Source organism: Branchiostoma belcheri, unplaced genomic scaffold (assembly GCF_001625305.1).
Source record: "Branchiostoma belcheri isolate BF01 breed outbred unplaced genomic scaffold, Haploidv18h27 scaffold5, whole genome shotgun sequence".
Taxonomy (NCBI): Eukaryota; Metazoa; Chordata; class Leptocardii; order Amphioxiformes; family Branchiostomatidae; genus Branchiostoma; species Branchiostoma belcheri.
This window is the reverse complement of record NW_017804131.1, coordinates 5203125-5223831: the sequence shown is the minus strand read 5'-3', so window position 1 is coordinate 5223831 and position 20707 is coordinate 5203125. Positions and strand designations below refer to the sequence as shown.

The window sequence follows — 20707 nt, the reverse complement described above, 5'->3', positions numbered from 1 at the left end:
TAATAGAAAAGTTTAACTTTTTTTTTGACTAAAACTTTTTTTTATTCGCACGCGCGCATCAGTTTTGGGGCTCCCGGAGGATGTCATCCATATAATCAAATCAACATGGCCTTAGAATTATTACAGATGTAGATGACAAAGTCAAACAATAGTGCACTGGTGACATCATTTGTGTACTTCTTTATGATACGATATATACGGTACCTTATCATCGTCACGACTTAATGTGCCTTGTGATTGTGCACAATAAAAAGTGATGCATAAAAGACATTTAAAAACCGTGGGAAACCATGGTGCATAACACACTGTGTAAGAATACTAAAAGCCTTTTAAACTGGTTATAACAATCCATAAAATCGATAATCCATTAATTCCAGATCTAGCTATAGAGATCATTTTGCCCATGTTTGAATTATTTTGATAACAATTCATTATGTATGTATGTATTATTTCAATTCAATTATGTTTAGTTTTGGTTAGTATAGAGGAGGAGGGCTTAGCATAAGCTAAATAAGCTTTTTCCCTCCTCCTGCACCTGTTTTATTTATTCTTAGTGCATTATGTATAATTTTTATTGCTGTTGTGCAAATAAACAAACAAACAAACAAATAAGAGATCAATCATTCTTGCCAGATGATCACTTTTATCTTACTGCAGGGGTCGGATGATGGCTAAGTTTCCTCATGGAGCGACGCTGGCGGAGTTTCGAGATCCCCTCACTCAGGAGCTGCTCCTATCAGGAAGGACAGGCAGACATGTCGGTTAGTTAGTTAGCTACCTGACAATCGTCCGAAAAAAGAATACCAGTAATAACTTAGCCTCTACCAGGCTTGGAAAGAGTAGAAATCGGACAAAATAGAGAGATAAGCATGCCAAGGGAGTTTGTCCGTTAAGAGAACATTTCGCCGCACCCCAAGCCTGTGCGGAGTCGCCATTTCTTTGAAGTCCACTAATCGCTATCTTATAGGTGCCAAGTAGCTAAATTACACTTTTACACGATCGGCTGTGTGAAGTACTCTCCAAGCAGAGGTTGTGGGGAATGATCGTTACCTTTTTATATATGGCCGTTTTTTTTGTCCTGATCCCCACCCGTCGGTGGCTAATGGAGCTTCTCTGGCTAATGGATACTGCCTGGCCAATTTGATACTGTCTTTTTGCCACCGAGAGGGATCGATCTGCTTGGAGATTACTCTCAACGGACAAACTCCCTTGGCATGCGTATCTCTCTATTTGGCTACTCTTTCCAGCCGCCTCCCCAAGCATGGTAGAGGCTAGTAATAACTTGCTGGTTCCTTTTATGGACGCTTCAAATAGCGTAACTGTCAGATACTGTCAATTTGTGATAGAGGACAGGTATGTAAACGTATACACTTGAAGAAAATATGTTTGTCACGGTGTCAAATGTTCCGGAGAGTGGGCTGCAATTCGTTGAAAAATGTGTAAAACTTTAGTGGTGGCAGGAGCTGCCAAAACGAATGGATGTGTTATGTTTAGGGCTGGTATTAGATACTTACTGGTTGGTATACGTCCAGCAGTCTATTAGTATCTTCATCTTTGCCGGGGCTCAAAGATGTTATGTGAGCCCCGGCTACACCCCCATATAGCCCCTGATGGGGCGACTTTAGGGGGGGGGGAGGCCTTGGTTTAAGGCGGTCGGCCTCCAGCCTGGCCCGGAAGGACTCAACGGTGGGAGCCATAACTACCGGGCCAGGCGAACATAGATGACTATATTGTAAAGGTCTACCTGCAAACACTTGGACCTCGCACAGAGTAAGAGTTCGGTAGTATCCTGGCAGACGGACCCCGACGTACCGCCCGGACATCCCCTGACATGAGACGGAAATGGACGGCTGGTTCTCGGCGATGTGGTGGTCACCTCCACACTTGGGGTTCTCGCTGACCTGGTCGGAATCCCCGATGTGGACGTTGAAGGGGTTTATTCGTTCTGGACAGCAGTCCTGGCGGTTGAAGATGACCACCCTGTTGACAGTATTGAAATATACAAGAGCTATATGTACACATCACAAGCTACATCGATGCACACCCCAATTCGTCCGTGTTAGTAGCCTGAGTGTCAGCCTTGTTAGGTTTCGTCCGCTAGCGGATCTTGGGGAGCGAACGAAAGCTAACAAGATTGACACTCAGGCTACCGTGTTAGTGCTCACCAAAAGCAAAGAAAGTGCTTCGAGACTACCTCTGGGGCACCTGGAAATTGCTTTTGTACGTACTTCTGACAGTGATCCCTGTTTAGAGGGTATGATTTTTTAGTATTTTTCAATAACCTTTATTGCACATTCATGCCCTGTCGGGCTAAAGTACAGCTCAACAGATGCAAAGGTATAAAGTACAAACAGGACTTTCGATACTGATCTAACAACATTGGCTCTAATACAGAGGTTCGGCTTAAAGCTTCCTTTCGACTCTTTGTGATGTTAAGAATTTGAAGTTTGAAATGGGTTTGTTTTATAAAGCATGATCAAAGCGCATAAGAAAAACGAATTTTTCAAAATTTAAAGTCACAATTTGAAGCTTGTAAAGTAGAGGGTTATGTTTCATTTCGAAAACACGATGACTTACACCAAGGTCAAGGAGGTTTCTTCATCCTTGCTTACACGTACCTGTCAATCGTAAAGGATTGTCCGAGATCCACCCACCACATCGGGTTGGTTTCTCCCGGATCATTGAAATTGTGCTGACAGGAGTTTTGGTAATAGTCCCCGTTGGTGTTCCCGTCCACAGCCAGGCCGGCAACCTTACCCCACACCACCGAGGTTTGGAACGCCGGCTTCCCTTCAGCGATGTTATCCGCTGCAAGAAACATGTTTATTGCCTTTGTCAGAAGGGTATGCTTTCGGTTTGGGCGTGATGAGTGTGACCCGTCTGGCGGATTTGTCCGACATGTAATAGGTAAAAATGCAAAGTTCTAACTAACAGAAAATGCACCATAAAAGTTTTCAATTGAGGAATGTAGTATTTCAAAATTATGTTTGGTCTATGCAAAGAGGGGGTTTGAAATTATTGTTTTAGTACGGAGCCGGTTCTTGCTAAAACTGTGTGTCTGACCCTGTAAAGAGTGAGTTGCTTGAGAGAAATATTTTCTCGTCTTTTAGCTTTTCTGATAGAACACACGAGAAATACAACCTGGATGCATACTCTAGCATACTAAAGTTCACACAAGTCAAGTGTGATGTCGACGGCTGTTGCCCAGCTTGCTGTTTGTAGAAAAAAGGAATTCTGAAATGAGTGTGTGTGCGTGCGTGTGTGTGTGTGTGATTGAGTGTGTGTGTGTGTGTGTGTGTGTGTGTGTGCGTGCGTGCGTGCGTGCGTGCGTATATGTGTGTCGTGTGCGTGCGTGCGTGCGTGTGTGCCCATGCGTGCGTGTGCGTGCGTGTTTCTGTCTGTGTGTGTGTTTCTGTGTGTGTGTACGTGTGTGTGTGTGTGTGTGTGTGTGTGTGTGTGTGTGTGTGTGTGTGTGTGTGTGTGTGTGTGCGTGTGTGTGTGTGCAGTACAGACCTGTCCTGTAGTCGACACAGCCCGGGCAGTCACAGTGGTCTGCCGTGCTGCCGCACCAGTTTGCCGAGGAGCAGCATGGCCGTCCCCCATCAGGGTCACATTCAGCGGGGTGACCATTCTCTGCAGGGTAACCCTGACCGCAACGAAAGTCTTCGCGCCACTTCGACGGGTCCATCAGGCACTCTTCGGGCGAATTTTCTGTAGTGATGCAAATCAAAAACACATGATCAAACATTTATGATAAACTTTCAATGGGAAGTATTTTTAGTGGGGTCGTGTGGCGCGTCGTGTTTGACTCAGAACCAGTTAAAAAGATTTGAAGAGTCTCGGGTTCAAATCCTGCCATGAAACCGATCTTGCGCCCCTGGGAAAGGAACTTTACAGAACTTGATTTGAGAGATCGGTGACACCCGTGGAACACTTCAAACATGCAACAAGTCTGGGATTCCAAACCTTCGGGAAGTATGCGGTTGACAATGGCTACTGACAATATCAGGCGTCACATTAACGGCAATGTTACCCGTAATGCTACATATATACAACATAAAAGATTGCTCTGAAGTGAGTGTAAAAACGCATACAGGATTTTCACATGCACTGTAATCAATAATACTCGCCAACACCTGGTCGCTCCGGGGAGTCCAGGTAATAAGTCCAGGACACAAATGAAAATCCTCTTGTAGAAAACGCATGTCCATCAAGCTGACACGGGAATATAAACAAATTTATTTAAATTAGATATCCCTTCTATACTATTTAATGGAGTCTGACCTTTAATCTTGTAGACTTGGTTTGCCCAAGGCCCGCCTTCGCCGTCCGCAGCGCAGGCTGTGGTAGGCCCGTACTTGTTGTAGGTGTTGTGGCCGTTAGCAGACCCGAAACACTGCCCGCCATTCTGTACAGCAAACACGGTAAACCCACGAGAACGTGCTACCTGGTAACACTTCTCAATGGCGCGGGTACGTTCGTAATAGTGGCCGCCATCCAGTAGCGGATCTGTGCCCTCGAGGGTCGGAATGGCGCGCTCAGATGTGTCCCTCCAGCAGCCCAGGGTAGTGTACTCCCGGCTTTCGCTTCCTGTCAAAGACGGGGTAATGTGGATGAGAAACTGATAATACAAAATACAAGCTAAAACAAGTGTCCGTTGGCGACAATTCTCCGTGAAGTTTTACATTTACCTCTATGAACAATGTCTGTCTGTCTCTCTGTCTGTCTCTCTCTCTCTCTCTCTCTCTCTCTGTGTGTGTGTGCGTGTGTGCGTGTGTGTGAGTGAGTGAGTGTGTGTGTGTGAGTGTGTGTGTGTGCGTGTGTGTGTGTGAGTGAGTGTGTGTTTGAGTGTGTATGTGTGAATGTGTGTGAGTTTGTGTGTGTGTTTGAGTGTGATTCTGTGTGTGTGTGTGTGGATAGACATAAACATGAGCCGATACAAAAACTAGAAGTTCTGCTGCAGTACCAAGGTCAGCCACCAGGAGGCCCAAAATCGACCTTGCCTACCCAACACCTACCCACATACTAAATATAATTACAATCCATCCAAAGGTTTATGCTAGCCGCAAATGTCAGGAAACACAAACACATAGACAGACAGACACACACACACACACACACACAGAGACACGCCAAAAACAATACCTCCATTTTTCGTGGAGGTAAATATACCGATAACGCTGAACGTTGAATTAGGGTGGGCCGGCTAGGAATAACGGTGAATGAAAACAGCACATAACGCTTATACGGAAAAGGGCATGCAGGTCCTCTTGCATCAATTCCTTGTCAAAATCTGTGGAGATCACCAACACTAAACTCTAGCTAACATCTCTCAGCTTACGGTCACAGGTTGGCACGGCACACAGCTCAAATCTCTTGCCGGGATCCCCGGTGTAGCACCAAACTCCGGGTTCGCCGTCAGGATTCCGGCAGTAGTTCTCCTCCAGTCCGGATGACGGGAAGTTAGCGGGCGTCCTGTCGTGTTGATGAGGTGTCTGACTGTCCCAGCGTTGACACGTCCTCCCTGTTTTAGTCACAGCGACGTTTCCTCGGTAGGATGCCCCATTCTCCAACTGGCAGTTTTCTGAATGATCATATCAAAGTTAAGACGGAGGTATTGGCAAACAAACGCTGTGTGGAATTTCAAGTGCTGCATAATTGGAATGGGAAAACACGTTAATCCTACATCTTACCCAGCATTCTAAAAGCCGCACACATGCCTACAACATATACCCGTCACACTTTAGGGCTTTTAACGGGTATTTCCCACATCGCTAGAAATATAAATGTGGAAACACTTTTCATGGCTTCTTGCAATTTAGGAAACCAGCTCTGAAGTACTGACTTGTCAAGGAAAGACAGATTGTGTTGAATTACATTTTGATAGACTAGGTAGGCATAAGCTTTCTTCGCTTTCTAAATCTCAACTTTTTCGTTACCTTCTGATGGCGTCACTGCCTCGACATCTGGTGAAGGCTGTTGAGGTCGAGTTGTAAGGGCTTGGATCTCCTCCTCCTTCTGTTGAAGTCGAGCTGAAAGCTCTCTGATCTCCCCCTCCATCACGGGTATAAGCTCAGTATAAAGGTGTTGGATCTCCACTTCCTTATCTTGGAGTACACTTGATTGCTCTCTGAAATCCTCCTGCAACCGTATAATAAGCCGAACAAAACGGTCTTGGATCTCCCCTTCCCTCTGTTGAAGTTGAGCTGTGAGCTCTGCGATGTCCTGGGTCTGTTTCTGAAGCTCCTGGTCCAGCCACGCGCAGTCGTGCGGCCCGGGCGTGGTGTGAAGTTGTTCGTGGCCTACAAGTTTAAATAAAATTGCATCTATAAGATTACTATGACTATCGCCGTCGCAGTTACTAGTTACCGTTGCAGTCAATAATTTTTCCCACGGAGATAAGGTTTCCCACTCCAACAAGCGGGAAACCTTCTCTCCATGGCAAAATCTCCCTCGGCGGCAATATCGTCCCTCCGCGGCAAAACTCGGATCGCTCACAGAAAAAATAATGCCGCCGCACAACAAGTCTGCGAAGGAGGCTCCATTTGTTAGGTAACCTCTTATGATGTTCTTCCAGTAGTTTAAAGCACATGAATTTAAGAGTGGATCTTCTGAGAGGAACAAGCTCTTCGTAACATACTAGTATCTGACTTCAGGTCGAAGTAAAAATGTTTGACATCTGCTACATGTATCTAAGAGAAACAGAGGAGGTTGCATGCCTGTCTATCTTATGAGCCGATACAAAAACTGAAAGTTCTGCTGCAGTACCAAGGTCAGCCACCTGGAGGCCCAAAATCGATCTTGCCTACCCAACACCTACCCACATACTAAATATCTTGACAATCCATCCAAAGGTTCAAAAGTTATGAGCTGGCCGCAAATGTCCGGAAACACAAACAAACAAACACACACATAGACAGACAGACAGCCACACACACACACGTACACACACACACACACACACACAAACAAACACCAAAAACAATACCTCCACTTTTCATGGAGGTAAATACACCGATAACGCTTAAACGGAAAGGGGCATGCAGGTCCTCTTGCATCAATTCCTTGTCAAAATCTGTGGAGATCACCAACACTAAACTCTAGCTAACATCTTTCAGCTTACGGTCTCAGCTTGCATCTTACCCTTCTAAAAGCCGCACACATGCCTACAACATACCCGTCACACTTTAGGTCTTTTAATGGGTATTTCCCACATCGCTAGAAATATAAATGTAGAAACACTTGCAATATAGGAAACCAGCTCTGAAGTACTGACTTGTCAAGGAAAGACAGATTGTGTTGAATTACATTTTGATAGGCTTTTGGTAGGCATAGGCTTTCTTCGTTTTCTAAATCGCAACTTTTTCGTTACCTTCTGATGGCGTCACTGCCTCGACACCTGGTGAAGGCTGTTGAGGTTGAGTTGTAAGGGCTTGGACCGCCTCCTCCTTCTGTTGAAGTCGAGTAGAAAGGTCTTGGATCTCCCCCTCCTTCTGTTGGAGTCGAGCTGAAAGCTCTCTGATCTCCCCCTCCATCACGGGTATAAGCTCAGTATAAAGGTGTTGGATCTCCACTTCCTTCTCTTCGAGTCGAGTTGAAAGCTCTTTGATCTCCCCCCGCAACCGTCTAATAAGCCATTCCCTCTGTTGAAGTCGGGCTGTGAGCTCTGCGATGTCCTGTGTCTGTTCCTGAAGCTCTCTATCTTTCTCCTGTAGCTCCTGGTCCAGCCACGCACAGCCGTGCGGCCCGGGCGTGGTGTGAAGTTGTTCGTGGCCTACAAGTTTGAATAAAATTGCATCTATAAGATTACTATGACTATCGCCGTCGCAGTTACTAGTTACCGTTGCAGTCAATAATCTTTGCCACGGAGAGAAGGTTTCCCGCTCCAACAAGCGAAGAACCTTCTCTCCATGGCAAAACCTCCCTTGGCGCAAAATCGTCCCTCCGCGGCAAAACTCGCGTCGCCGCGTCTCCAAAAAAATAATGCCGCCGCACAACAAGTCTGCGAAGGAGGCTCCATTTGTTAGGTAACCTCTTATGATATTCTTCCAGTAGCTTAAAGCACAAATGGATTTAAGAGTGGATCTTCTGAGAGGAACAAACTCTTAATAACATACTAGTATCTGACTTCAGGTCGAAGTAAAAATGTTTGACATCTGCTACATGTATCTAAGAGAAACAGAGGAGGGTTGCATGCCTGTCTATCTTATGAGCCGATACAAAAACTGAAAGTTCTGCTGCAGTACCAAGGTCAGCCACCAAGAGGCCCAAATTCGATCTTGCCTACCCAACACCTACCCACATACTAAATATCTTGACAATCCATCCAAAGGTTCAAAAGTTATGAGCTGGCCGCAAATGTCCGGAAACACAAACACACACATAGACAGACAGACAACCACACACACACACGTACACACACACACACACACACACACACACACAAACAAACACCAAAAACAATACCTCCACTTTTCATGGAGGTAAATACACCGATAACGCTTAAACGGAAAGGGGCATGCAGGTCCTCTTGCATCAATTCCTTGTCAAAATCTGTGGAGATCACCAACACCAAACTCTAGCTAACATCTTTCAGCTTACGGTCTCAGCTTGCATCTTACCCTTCTAAAAGCCGCACACATTTCTACAACATACCCGTCACACTTTATAGGTCTTTTAATGGGTATTTCCCACATCGCTAGAAATATAAATGTAGAAACACTTTTCATGGCTTCTTGCAATATAGGAAACCAGCTCTGAAGTGCTGACTTGTCAAGGAAAGACAGATTGCATTTTGATAGACTAGGTGGGCATCTTCGTTTTCTAAATAGCAACTTTTTCATTACCTTCTGATGGCGTCACTGCCTCGACACCTGGTGAAGGCTGTTGAAGTTGAGTTGTAAGGGCTTGGACCTCCTCCTCCTTCTGTTGAAGTCGAGTAGAAAGGTCTTGGATCTCCTCCTCCTGCTGTCGAAGTAAAGTAGTAAAGTGTTGGATCTTCGTATGTACAAATTCAGTAAAACGGTTTTCCATATCCCTCTCCATATGTTCAAGTGTAATAGAAAGGACTTGGATCTCTCTCTCCTTCTGTTGAATCTCCTCCTCCTTCTGTTGAAGTCCAGTAGAAAGGTCTTGGATCTCCTCCTCCTTCTGTTCAAGTCCAGTAGAAAGGTCTTGGATCTCCCCCTCCTTCTGTTGAAGTCCAGTAGAAAGGTCTTGGATCTCCTCCTCCTTCTGTTGAAGTCGAGTAGAAAGGTCTTGGATCTCCTCCTCCTTCTGTTGAAGTCGAGTAGAAAGGTCTTGGATCTCCCCCTCCTTCTGTTGAAGTCGAGTAGAAAGGTCTTGGATACCCTCCTCCCCCAGTTGAAGTGCAGTAGAAAGGTGTTGGATATCCTCCTCCCTCAGTTGAAGTTCAGTAGAAAGGTATTTGATCTCCTCCTCCTTCTGTTGAAGTTGAGCTGTGAGCTCTGCGATGTCCTGGGTCTGTTTCTGCAGCTCCTGATCCAGCCACGCGCAGTCGTGCGGCCCGGGCGTGGTGTGAAGTTGTTCGTGGCCTACAAGTTTGAATAAAATTGCATCTATATAAGATCACGGTGAATAAAGCGCCAGAGTTTTTTAATATACCATTTGTTCGGTAACCTCTTATGATCTTTCTGCAGTAGCTTAAAGCACAAATGAATGCAAGAGTGGAGATCTTCTTAGCTGCGAGGAACAAGCTCTTCATAACATACTAGTATCTGACTTCAGGTGGAAGTAAAAATGTTTGACATCTGCTATCTAAGAGAAACAGAGGAGGGTTGCATGCCTGTCTATCTTATGACCATAATCCTGTGAACTGCCTGTCTGAATGCAGGTGCAGGGCGTTCTGCATGTGCAGAGGTTAGTGCCTGTGGATCATGATTGAGTCAGTGAATTCATACATGTGTTCTTCTTTTGTACCATTCTTTAGAAACACTGTCCTAATTTGTGGTACCTTTTTCACAGACAAAGCGTCGTTTCTCCCCACAGTCCACATCATTCCAGGTGTAGTTCATGTCCTGACGGATCTCCACACAGTCTTCGCCGCGTTCAACTTCAGCGTTGTCGGGCTTGCCTTGGCTCCAGTGCGTGTAACCTGCATTGGATAGAGGTTGACTTGTAAATACTCTATGTTGTGTCTGAATTTCATAGTATCATCCTACTGAGCATTCCTGTGAACAATACCAAGTCATGCCAGGTGTAAATGTTTCATACATTGATGGGGATATTTCGACTAGCCTCTACCAGGCTTGGGGAGGCGGCTGGAAAGAGTAGAAATCGGCCAAATAGAGAGATAAGCATGCCAACGATTTCTGTACTCTTTCCAGCCGTCTCCCCAAGCCTGGTAGAGGCTGTATTTCGACTTCTACTACAGAAAAAGAACCCAGTCAAACACAATAAGTGAAATTTACAGTCAGCATTTAGACTAGTACTCGTAGTAACACAAGACACTGTTATTCATTGTCTGTCTCCGTCATTGCCATAATACTTGAAGTTAGCCACCGGGAAAGAATTTGCAATAAACCTATACTTATGATAGATGATCCCAGTTAGCAAATTGTACTAACACATATGCAGAATAACAAAGTGATGTTATATACTTGAGAAGGTTCTTTGGCCATTACATCCTCCTCGCCATTGTCTTTGGACTTACATCTGGCAAAAGGGAAGGCGAAATCTTTCTGATTTCTGTTAGGGTCCAAATGACTTTGGGAGGTGAAATTGCCACCGATTGATAAGTGTTTGCGACATTATGAAGCGACAGAAATCAATGCGAATCTACGAGTAGATACATATCAGGTACTGTTTGTTTGTTTGTTTGTTTGTTTGGTTGTTTCGCATAACCGGTAAACCGCCTTTAGGCGTAACACACCAGTTTTGTACAAGCTGCGTAAGACCAGACTGTAAGGTTTGAACCACTCACACCGGGAACGTCCCCTACTCTTTTCGATAAGTGCAGTGGGTTCTTTAACGTGCATGGGGCTCTCCCAAACACGGGACCTCCATTTACCGAAGCTAGGTACTCATTTTCACCTGAGTGAAGTGAAGAAAGTCGTGAAAAGTGCCTTTCCCAAGGGCACAAGATCGGTGACATGGGCGACCTCGCGAACCCGCGACCTCTGGGGTGTGAGCCGAAAGCGCTACCGACTGCGCCACACGACCCCACGACCACTGTAAAAGCCGTCGGAATGACCTGTCGTCTTGATCCGTCAATGGCTTGATGTGAACTTCATTGTTACAACAACTAAGGTAAAGAAACTGTATAAAGTTAGTAGCTGAGTGATAGTTACCAGATGCAGTCAGTTCGGTTCCATCACTCCACACAAACGTCCCCTCCTCCTGGTCGTCACTTAGACCGATCCAGTAGTTGAGAACACGTCGGTGGGGCAAACTCCTGCGCAAAAAGTACAGAATAATCACTGCTTTATCTCATCATCCTATCTGACTTTTATTCATAACTCCTGATGCTGGCCCTCCTGAAGTAGTTTGTTTATACAATAAAGTTATAGAACTTTATTGACAACACAAAACTACAACGACGTTCGTAAGGTCCTTAACCATGGTTACGACAGAATCGACCTACGTACTATAGGTGAATGAACTTACACTACTAAGCTTGTTCTTAGGTCTAAGCATTCTTTGATGTATTCACCTATTTGTACACTGTAAGGGTTATTACCTTGTAGAATGAAATTGAATTTATCCATAGCATGAAATGTAACAAGAAGCCATAGGCGACAATTCTCCGTGAAGTATTATATATTGCAACAAAAAGAAGTAGCCATTGGCGACAATTCTCTGTGAAGAAAATAAATCGAACAAAGAAAAATTGTTTAAACGCGCGTCGGCTCAGTCATCTTAAGTCGCAACAACCAATCAGAGATGCGAAATGCCGACACGTGACGCGGGATTTGGGGAAGGGCGCTCGATGCCCGAAATATTTTTGCTTCAATATTCAGCGCCGTGTTTCAAGAGATTAATACCGAGAAACAAATTCTTTTCTTGTTTTGAACGCATAAACATGCATTTACGCTAATCTAGTATGATTCAGGGTTACTTTTTTTTTACCTGCCATGGCCAGATTATCTAAAGATGTGTGTATTGTGTGTACAATCTACAGAAAGAGAAATGTACATCAGGTCCGATCATCCGATTTTCACGTTTCGGTTTTTTGGACTCGGTTCATGAACGTATTTTGGTTTGGCTCCTGGAATGTGCGAAAAAAATGACTCCCGGGACTGTCTACAGGGAACACTCGCACATTCGCGGTGTATCAGGACAGCGCGACTGGTCGGCATTAGCGCAGTCCCTGCAATTAGTAACAGTTGCACATCAATCCGGCCGAAAGCATGATTGTGTAACACAGGCTACTTCTTCATATACCGGCTCATACTACACGACGCCTCTACAACTAGCAAATCATAAAATTACCCGATCTACTAGTACTGTATGTGCGGTTTACCAGCCCCAGACCACATCCGACCACGAGGCAGAACACATTGATGGGTTGCTCAAAAATATTGTCCATGTTTACAAAGAGCTGCTCCACTAACACTATGGAGCGGCACAACCCAAAAATATTGGCCATGTGTCGTTGCTAGGACGACCGGCCAGTTGCTACGTGACTAAATACACGCCGCCACTAGGTCGCCACACCCGACCAGTTTGAAATCGATAGGATTACGTTATCGGTATTAACATTTCCTAATGTTGACCATCAGCCCCGCCGCGACTTACTACCGGTGACATAAACGGACGACAACATTTCAACGGCATGGGGATGTTTCGAAAATAACCATTTACTCCAATATCAAAACAGCTACGGTAAAAATAAAAAGACGTGCATCATCCCGGACATAATGCAACACCACATGCGAAATTACACAGAAATGCGACGTACGGAAGATTGCGTTTTGGCTGCGAACATCTTCCAAAAAACTTGGCATCTCTTAACCATGGGCAAAAACATCTGGAACCACTTATCAAAACCACCCCGTATCTGCATGAACTTTTACCCCCCCCCACTGCTATTCCAAACAACGCGTTTTTCTGGACCATTCCAATTCGCCTCGTAATTGTAGGGGTGCGTCTGCGATATTACATTGACCGCGAAAGCAGCAACGGCAAAAATACACATTCGTGCATCAACACGGGCATGCCCGCAGACGGCGTATAAAATTGCGTGCCGATTACACAAAGAGAACCCAGTGTTTTGACTGCGAACATGAAAAATCAGCCGATCACAACACTCCGTCCGGAGGTCCTGACCTCCTTCCCGGAGTAACAAATTCCGTTGAGCAAGCGGAAAGGAGGTTAAACAGCTTTGTGTGTTTGTCATCATATAGCGGACAATCCATATTAGAATATTTTTCGTCTTCAATCTCATTAGGACAGAATGGAACAAAGCTGAGGATATTTTTATATCCACCACACTTCAATTAACCGCGACGGGGGCCGACATTGTCTACCAGATACCTTTGACCCAGTGTTGACGTCACACTTCAAAGAAGCCACGTGACTATCCTCACTGGGTCAGTCTACTGAGGAAGACCAGAGTGACTGGTCGAAAGCTCTAGGTGAGAGAATTTTTGTGTTGGACCAAAAGTTCTAACTTTAAACAGATATTTTCATATCTGAAAGGCACAAGTATACCAACCTGATTCTCTTCCTGATGAAGACGTCTGTTGCTTGGTCCTTGAGGACAGCAAGTCGACCCCCTTCTGTCCCGCAGATGGTCTTAGCCTCGTTGAAGGTCACTCTTCGCACAGAGTATCTATAACACTTGCCTCTAAACGAATTCACTCCGTACAGAGGCGGGCACGTCAACTGAGTCTTTTCTGAAGAACAACGATACCAGGAAACGTATAACAATTGGTAGGATCGTAAGGCCATGTTGATTTGATTATATGGATGACATCCTCTGGGAACCACAGAACTGATGCGAGCGTGCGAATAAAAAAAAGTTCGGAAAAAAAGTTGCTTTCAACATGAAATCTACGTGGTAATGAAGGTTGAACAAATGACACAGAGTATGGAATGACGAATAATCTACTATTCAAATTCATTTCTTTACATTTTCGCCTTTTCGTTTGATTTTGGCATTCTACGACATTGGTGTCGTTTTCCGATATTTTTTTGCAACTTACGGTATATATTTTCTTATTTTGCAACTGTTTTGTACGATTTACAGTATGGTTGAAAACTTTTTTTTGGAAACGGCCGAAAATTTATGCGCGCGCGGATGTCATCCAAATACCAGTAATCAAATCAACATGCCCTAATCTAGGGTCGCGAGCAAATGGGTAGGCATGAAGGATTGGGCCCTGTCACACATCTGCGAATAGACTTGCGTATGAGTTGCGTACGGACATTTTTTTCATACGCAGCCGTACGCAAACTGCGCACTTCATATGCATCTCAGTCGTTTTGTGTAAGTTTTGTGAACGCCGGCATACGCACAGCACACGCACCGCCCGGCTCAGTACGCAGCGTAGTTTTGAGCATGCCCAAAACTACGCTGCGTACGCTGTTACGCAGGTAATGCGTTTTTAATACGCAATACATCGGTCAAGCACGGTATGAGTTCGCTATGTGTTTGTGGGGGACACGCGGCTCATACGCTGATCTGCACCTGGAACTGCACCTGTGCATAAGCTGCGTGCAATGGACGGATGCATTGCGTACTTACAGCGCTTTAGTACCGTTCGTATTGCAACAGGACAGCGCATTGTACGTATCTGTAACTAATGAGAAGCGCAAAAGTTGCGTACCAATCTAGATAGCGAATTGCCAAACACCTTGGCAACACCCGGGGTACCGGCTCCTCTAGACCCCATGGTTAACAGACCTCCTGGAGCATTTTACGTAAGATGTGACAAAAATAATATGTTTAATATGTTATGATTGGCTCTTTCTAATATGTTTTGCTGAAAAGTAGATGATTTTTTAGAAAACGTCTTTCCTAGGGTGCAATTTGTTTTACAAAATGCATTTTGACACTTTTTAACTCAAAAGAACACCCCTGTACCGCCTCCATATCCATATCGCATTAATATATCTAAATTTAACATAAATATTTGCTTTTTGTTGCCTGTACTTTGGAATAATGTGCCAGTTGCATGTTTTTGTGTCGGTAGATTGTAGTGTTCGCACATATCTGTAGTGTCCATGCTATCTGTGTGTATGCGCAATTGTAAATTGTCTGTATTGCAAGTATGGGTGTTTTCAAATTATTAAGGGAGGGCATTTCTTGCCATCCCCAATTCATCAAGGCTATCAACAGTCTAACTGTTATGTTTGTTACAAATTGTATAAAGACTGGGTACGTGTATTCAATTTACCTGACAAGATATTACAGGAAATTGACCAGGGCTAGGGCGAAATGGAAACAAACACATTTTATCTGAGTTGAGGGCGGCCCATGAATGACTCCCTGCGAATGAAACAGCAGGAAGCAGCAGGGGATACGTACACAAGACGCTTGGCATTCGTCGGAAGTGCGTTAGGCATCCGGTGGGAATACGCCGAGTGCGTCCGGAATACGCTTGGCCTTCGCAATGCATTTGAACGCCATACGGATGTCAAATGCAATCTATGCGCTGAATTCGTTATTTATACGCTACAAGTGCGTTACAGTAACGTTACGTATTGTGCGTACGGCAGAAATGTCTGTAGGCAACTCAAACGCAATGGCTATTCGCAAAAGTGTGACAGGGCCCATATAACGGTAGAAAAGTGAAGTTAACAACGTCATTATCAAAGAGGATTAAAAAGGAGGTATCATGGGCAGAAGATTACCTTTTTCGCAAATGAAGTTCAACTTTGATGAACAAGGTAGGTCATTCCAGTCTTGGTTCTTCGTCATTTCTACACAATCCTCCCCGCCACCGTTGTCAGGTTGGTCCGGGTGCCAGTTCGTGTACACTTTAAGTTTAAAAAAAAGGGGCAATCATTAGAATTGATGACCAACAGCCCAAGCAAATGCCACACGGTCTCTCATACATATCTAGCTCCAAGTTGGCACTCGCCGGCGTGAGTCCAATACCCTTGCCCATATTGGCACACCGGGCGCATCATCGCGGTACTTGCTATCGATAGTCTTTTTTTTTATTCCAACATGTAATCACCAGACGTGGTGACGGCACACTCAGGTTTTATCAACTTATATTAATGCCACCACCAACACGGGACAAATACATGACAGGACAATACTCATTTACACCTGAGCTAAGTGAGGAAAGTCGTGCAAAGTGCCTTTCCCAAGGCACAAGATCGGTGGCATGTCAGGACTCGAGCCCGGGACCTCTAGGTTCCGAGTCGCGCACTCTGCCGCTACGCCACACGACCCCACTTCTAATATTGTATATTAGAATTCAGATTATAAGTAAATCTGTAAAAGAGATGCATGAAAACCATGTTCCTACCGGCAGGAGATTTCGCCTCATCACTCCACACGAAGCTCCCTTCCTCCCGTACGTCATTCAGACCAATCCAGTACGAATCTCCGCCAGCCCTGAAGTGGAGATTATGAAAACTATTAGCCTGGTTACCAGTACGGTGCGGCAGGAATTAGAAACCCCGGCTGAACTCCTAACGGGTCGTTGACCAGGCTAAGAAACTGTTTTGCAACTGTTTTGCACGATTTACAGTATGGTTGAATTTTTTTTAACGGACGAAAAAATTCATGTGCGCGCGGATGTCATCCATATAATCAAATCAACATGGCCTTATGTGATTTATTCCTGAAGTAGCCTTTATATCTTAAAACTGAGAAGAGAACCTTATTAACCTCATTTCCTTCACAACCAGGTCGTTGGTGTCTTGGGCATCGATGGTTGCTAACATTCCGCCATCCCGTTGACAAGCATCTTTGGCTGCCTTAAACGCCATTTTGTCAGTTGAGAACTTGTAGCATTTCCTGTCGTACTTGGAGTAGCCATCTGGACAGGACTGCAGTGATGGCGCTAACGCAAACGGAAAATATCCTGTCAAAAGTTTTGCTAACATGTATCTGTGATGCGTCAGATTTTACTACTACAGGGGTGCCAAAGAATTTATCAGAATTTTACGGAATTCATACGATCCTTACTAGGAAACATACGAAGTTTACGGAATACATACGATCAATTACTAGAAACATACGAATTTTACGGAATATATATGATCCTTACTAATTTGATGACTTGCACCACGTTCATGTGACATCGGCAGCAAATTCAAGATGGAGGACTATAACAGCGATGTTTTCCCTAGAATATCTTGGTTTCAAAGAATTTTAAGGGCTTATCCTGCCCTGCTAAACCCCAAAGTGCACTTATGGGGACTTCTTTCACGACATAGTAGCCTGTATTTTAGACCAAATAGCAGGGCGATGCCTGGAATCGGTGGAACCGGTGATCGCTGCGGCAAGTCACCAAATGATCCCAAAATAGTAAACACCGTATGTTTCCGCGTAATGGATAGTATGTATTCCGTAAACATCGTATGTTTCCGCGTAATGGATAGTATGTATTCCGTAAACATCGTATGTTTCCGCGTAATGGATAGTATGTATTCCGTTAACTTCGTATGTTTCCGCGTAATGGATAGTATGTATTCCGTAAACTTCGTATGTTTCTAGTAAGGATCGTATGAATTCCGTAAAATTCTGGTGAATTCTTTGGTACCCCTGTACTAGTACCTCTTGATGACGAAGGTTGGGTAAAAATACAAGTAAAATTCCGTGGACGGATTAAATAAAGGAAGAGAAAAAGACCTGGAGGTACTTAATGAAAAAAATTCCATTTTCATTGATCGTCCACGGATATTAAAAATCATTTTTAATCTTGGACCGTCTAAGACGACAGAAAGGGAAAAAAACGAACCTACTGAAACACGTGCGACATCCTGTTAATAAATTGATTTCTGACGACGTATAATAGGGAATGCATTCGTGGAACATATTGATCGTAATATATTGTAAAAAAAAATGCCTCCGCCCCTGAGGCGTCGCCAAAAACTGCTATCGGTTAGTACTCAAAGAAATCCCAAGAACCATACAACTCCTAAAACCCTAACCACAATCGGAGTGTTTAACGGTACCGGTAAAGTCGCCAACTGTACCAAATCGGATCCCGACCCGAATTCCGATTCCAAATCCACCTCGACATATGAATCATGGACCATTCCATGTGACTATCAAACATACGAGTGAAGGGAAACTCAAGGAGCTATAAAGAGAGCTCGCGAGGCAGATCGAGGACACGGTGGAAAGAGATTAAGAAAGACTGAATGCGGCTACAGGTTATTTCCATACGACTGTAGACGCAGAACGTTAACGCAGTGGATGATGATGATTATGATGATGATGATTAAACATACGAACGTCGCCCTCTGATAGCATGCTCGTAGACACCTGTGTATTGTGGTGGCAGAACAGTTTTCGCCCCATGGGACACCCAAGGTGACACACTTCGACGTGGTAAAAATTATACTAGGGTGCACTAGAGAAACACGGCCAATATGTTGAAATTCACGGTATAATCTACAAAATAACTGAAAACAAATATATATTTTACATTGCGACCTCCGGAGGTGTACTGAACTGCAGTCGACCAGAGCCTCGGAGCCTCGGAGAAAAATAACGCCGACGCCCAACAAGACTGCGAAGGAGGCTAGATAAACATTGCTTTTGTTTTGCGGCTCGACGCATGAACTAGGAATGACGGTGGTTAGTCTAGCTGACTCTTACCTTCAGTCCCCGCAAGTTGGAAGTTCAGTACCGACTGGGTCTTGTTGTCAATGTCAGTCAGTTCCCCCTTCTGTTCACACATCCTACCAGACAAATCCTTCGGTTCAAACTCCGCATGGATCCTGAAAAACAGAGAAACTGGAACTTATTTCTGTTTATGAAGCAATTTTAAACTGTAATTTCCAACACAACAAAATGGACTCACCCAGTCTTTGTCAAGGAATGAAAACGATTTCTTATTTCTGTTTGTTTAAGTTGACAGGGAAATACGATAAAAGACATCAATTTACCGAAGTTTTGAACGCGCTCAAAACATTCGGGCCGCGCGGACCTCAAGAATGGGCACAACTATTCGTAATGTAGTGAACATTTCTACAATGCGCTTTAAATATCCAGGAATATACAAAGAATTTTCATTCAGACGGTACCACGGTTCATTGCGGCTCTCCTGTGAAGGGGTATGAGTCAGAATTAAGTATCCAGCGTATGTTTGACGCTGAACTAACCGTCGCGCGACTCGGAACCTAGAGGTCCCGGGTTCGAGTCCTGACATGCCACCGATCCTGTGCCCTTGGGAAAGGCACTTTACACGACTTTCCTCACTTCGCTCAGGTGAAAATGAGTATTGTCCTGTCCTGTATTTGTCCCCTGTGTTGGTGGCGGCATTAACATAAGATGAAATAAAAAAAACTTGAGTGTGCCGTCACCACGTCTGGGGATTACATGTTGGAATAAAAAAAAAACTAACCGGCGTTCATACAAAAATTTCACAATCCTTGTAAAGAATTATGCTTTTGCTAAGTTTCTGGCTTCCTTTTATACTCTATTGAAATCGTAACTTTTTACAATTTTTCTTGAACATACCGACGGAGAAATTTATGTACGTATTTGTGTGTACAAATGTGCTCACAAATAGAAATGAAAAATTCTTATTTTGCGCAATACACGGACTTGTGCGGCGGCGGCGTTATTTTTTTCCGGGGAGCGACGCGAGTTGTAGTGTGGAGGGAGTACAGCCCGGGGTGATTTGCCGAGGAGGGAGTCTTGCACGGCGAGAAAAAAAGTCAATTTTTTTTATATTCCAACATCTAATCACAAGACGTGGTGACGGCACACTTAAGTTTTTTCAACTTATATTAATGCCGCCACCAACACAGGGGACAAGACAATACTCATTTTCACCAGGGCGAAGTGAGGAAAGTCGTGTCTTCCCCAAGGGCACAAGATCGGTGGCATATCAGGACTCGAACCCAGGACCTCTTGATTCCGAGTCGAGTACTCAACCCGCCACACGACCCCACAAAGTAATTTCAGCAAAAAAATGACAATCCGAACAAACTCTTGAATCTCACACAGTAGACACAACAGTAGAGTTCTACGCTTACCTGCAGCCGTCGTAGCGAAGTCGTGCCATCGTCCAGTCTGGGAGAATGCGTCCCGGTTCTGACGAGGTCGCGGAAAATTCTGGTTCTGTCGGGGTATGCCCTGCCACGGCAATAGCGAACACAGGCAGTAGGATCATGGGGAACTTCCCCATGGTCGACACCTGGCTTGTTCTAAACAGGCAGGCACCAAGGAAAATTTGACTGTATCACTCAGAGTGTCTCTGCAACACACTCGGAGATGACAGAGTCTGAGTCTTGGTATGGGAGAGTCTGGGCTGCGCGTTCGGTGCCAGGCCCTTTTATATGACAACAACGTACAATGTAGCTAACAATGTACATAATCTGTTGGGAAAGTTTTTGCTAGGAATTTTCTCACCAGTGAGTCCCTCTGTGAAAGGTACTCGTGAACTTAAGTCCTATTTTGCCACGTTCGTTACTTTTGAACGAAGGGCATTACCCAACGTTGCTCTGACTGAAAATGGGCCTATTAGTACATTGTACACTATTTCCTGGCAAGATCAGAGCTATAAAAGTGGAATAAGCGCACCAACTTCAACTTCGCTTCTGGTCGGAT

General features: G+C 44.6%; 2 protein-coding genes across 2 annotated transcripts; both read right to left on the bottom strand.

Annotated features, from left to right (window-relative positions):
* Window positions 1-643: 643 nt before the first annotated feature.
* LOC109479688 lies at window positions 644-5151 on the bottom strand. The gene is made up of 6 exons (XM_019781677.1): window positions 5146-5151; window positions 4285-4621; window positions 3514-3711; window positions 2619-2808; window positions 1704-1980; window positions 644-733 (listed from the first exon to the last, which is right to left on the bottom strand). The coding sequence occupies exons 1-6, from the start codon at window positions 5149-5151 to the stop codon at window positions 644-646; spliced, it is 1098 nt and encodes a 365-aa protein (XP_019637236.1).
* A 150-nt stretch (window positions 5152-5301) lies between these two features.
* On the bottom strand, window positions 5302-20285 carry LOC109479686. Its single transcript, XM_019781676.1, has 12 exons — window positions 20134-20285; window positions 18749-18870; window positions 16808-16982; window positions 16443-16531; window positions 15817-15942; window positions 13676-13856; window positions 11310-11413; window positions 9974-10114; window positions 9070-9554; window positions 8847-8967; window positions 7373-7774; window positions 5302-5584 (listed from the first exon to the last, which is right to left on the bottom strand). Exons 1-12 carry the CDS (start codon window positions 20283-20285, stop codon window positions 5319-5321), a joined length of 2364 nt encoding a protein of 787 aa, XP_019637235.1. The 3' UTR covers window positions 5302-5318.
* Window positions 20286-20707: the final 422 nt, after the last annotated feature.

Excerpts from the sequence above, each read along its gene's own strand:
- LOC109479686 (XM_019781676.1), bottom strand. The coding sequence starts at position 20,285 with ATGGGGAAGTTCCCCATGATCCTACTGCCTGTGTTCGCTATTGCCGTG. Across the intron at positions 16,983-18,748 it reads CCAACTTGCGGGGACTGAAG|CGCCATCACTGCAGTCCTGT; the intron begins GTAAGAGTCAGC and ends CGTTTGCGTTAG. Across the intron at positions 11,414-13,675 it reads TTCATCAGGAAGAGAATCAG|GAGTTTGCCCCACCGACGTG; the intron begins GTTGGTATACTT and ends CTTTTTGCGCAG.
- LOC109479688 (XM_019781677.1), bottom strand. Across the intron at positions 1,981-2,618 it reads CAATCCTTTACGATTGACAG|GGTGGTCATCTTCAACCGCC; the intron begins GTACGTGTAAGC and ends TACTGTCAACAG. Across the intron at positions 734-1,703 it reads ATCTATGTTCGCCTGGCCCG|GAGCAGCTCCTGAGTGAGGG; the intron begins GTAGTTATGGCT and ends CCTTCCTGATAG.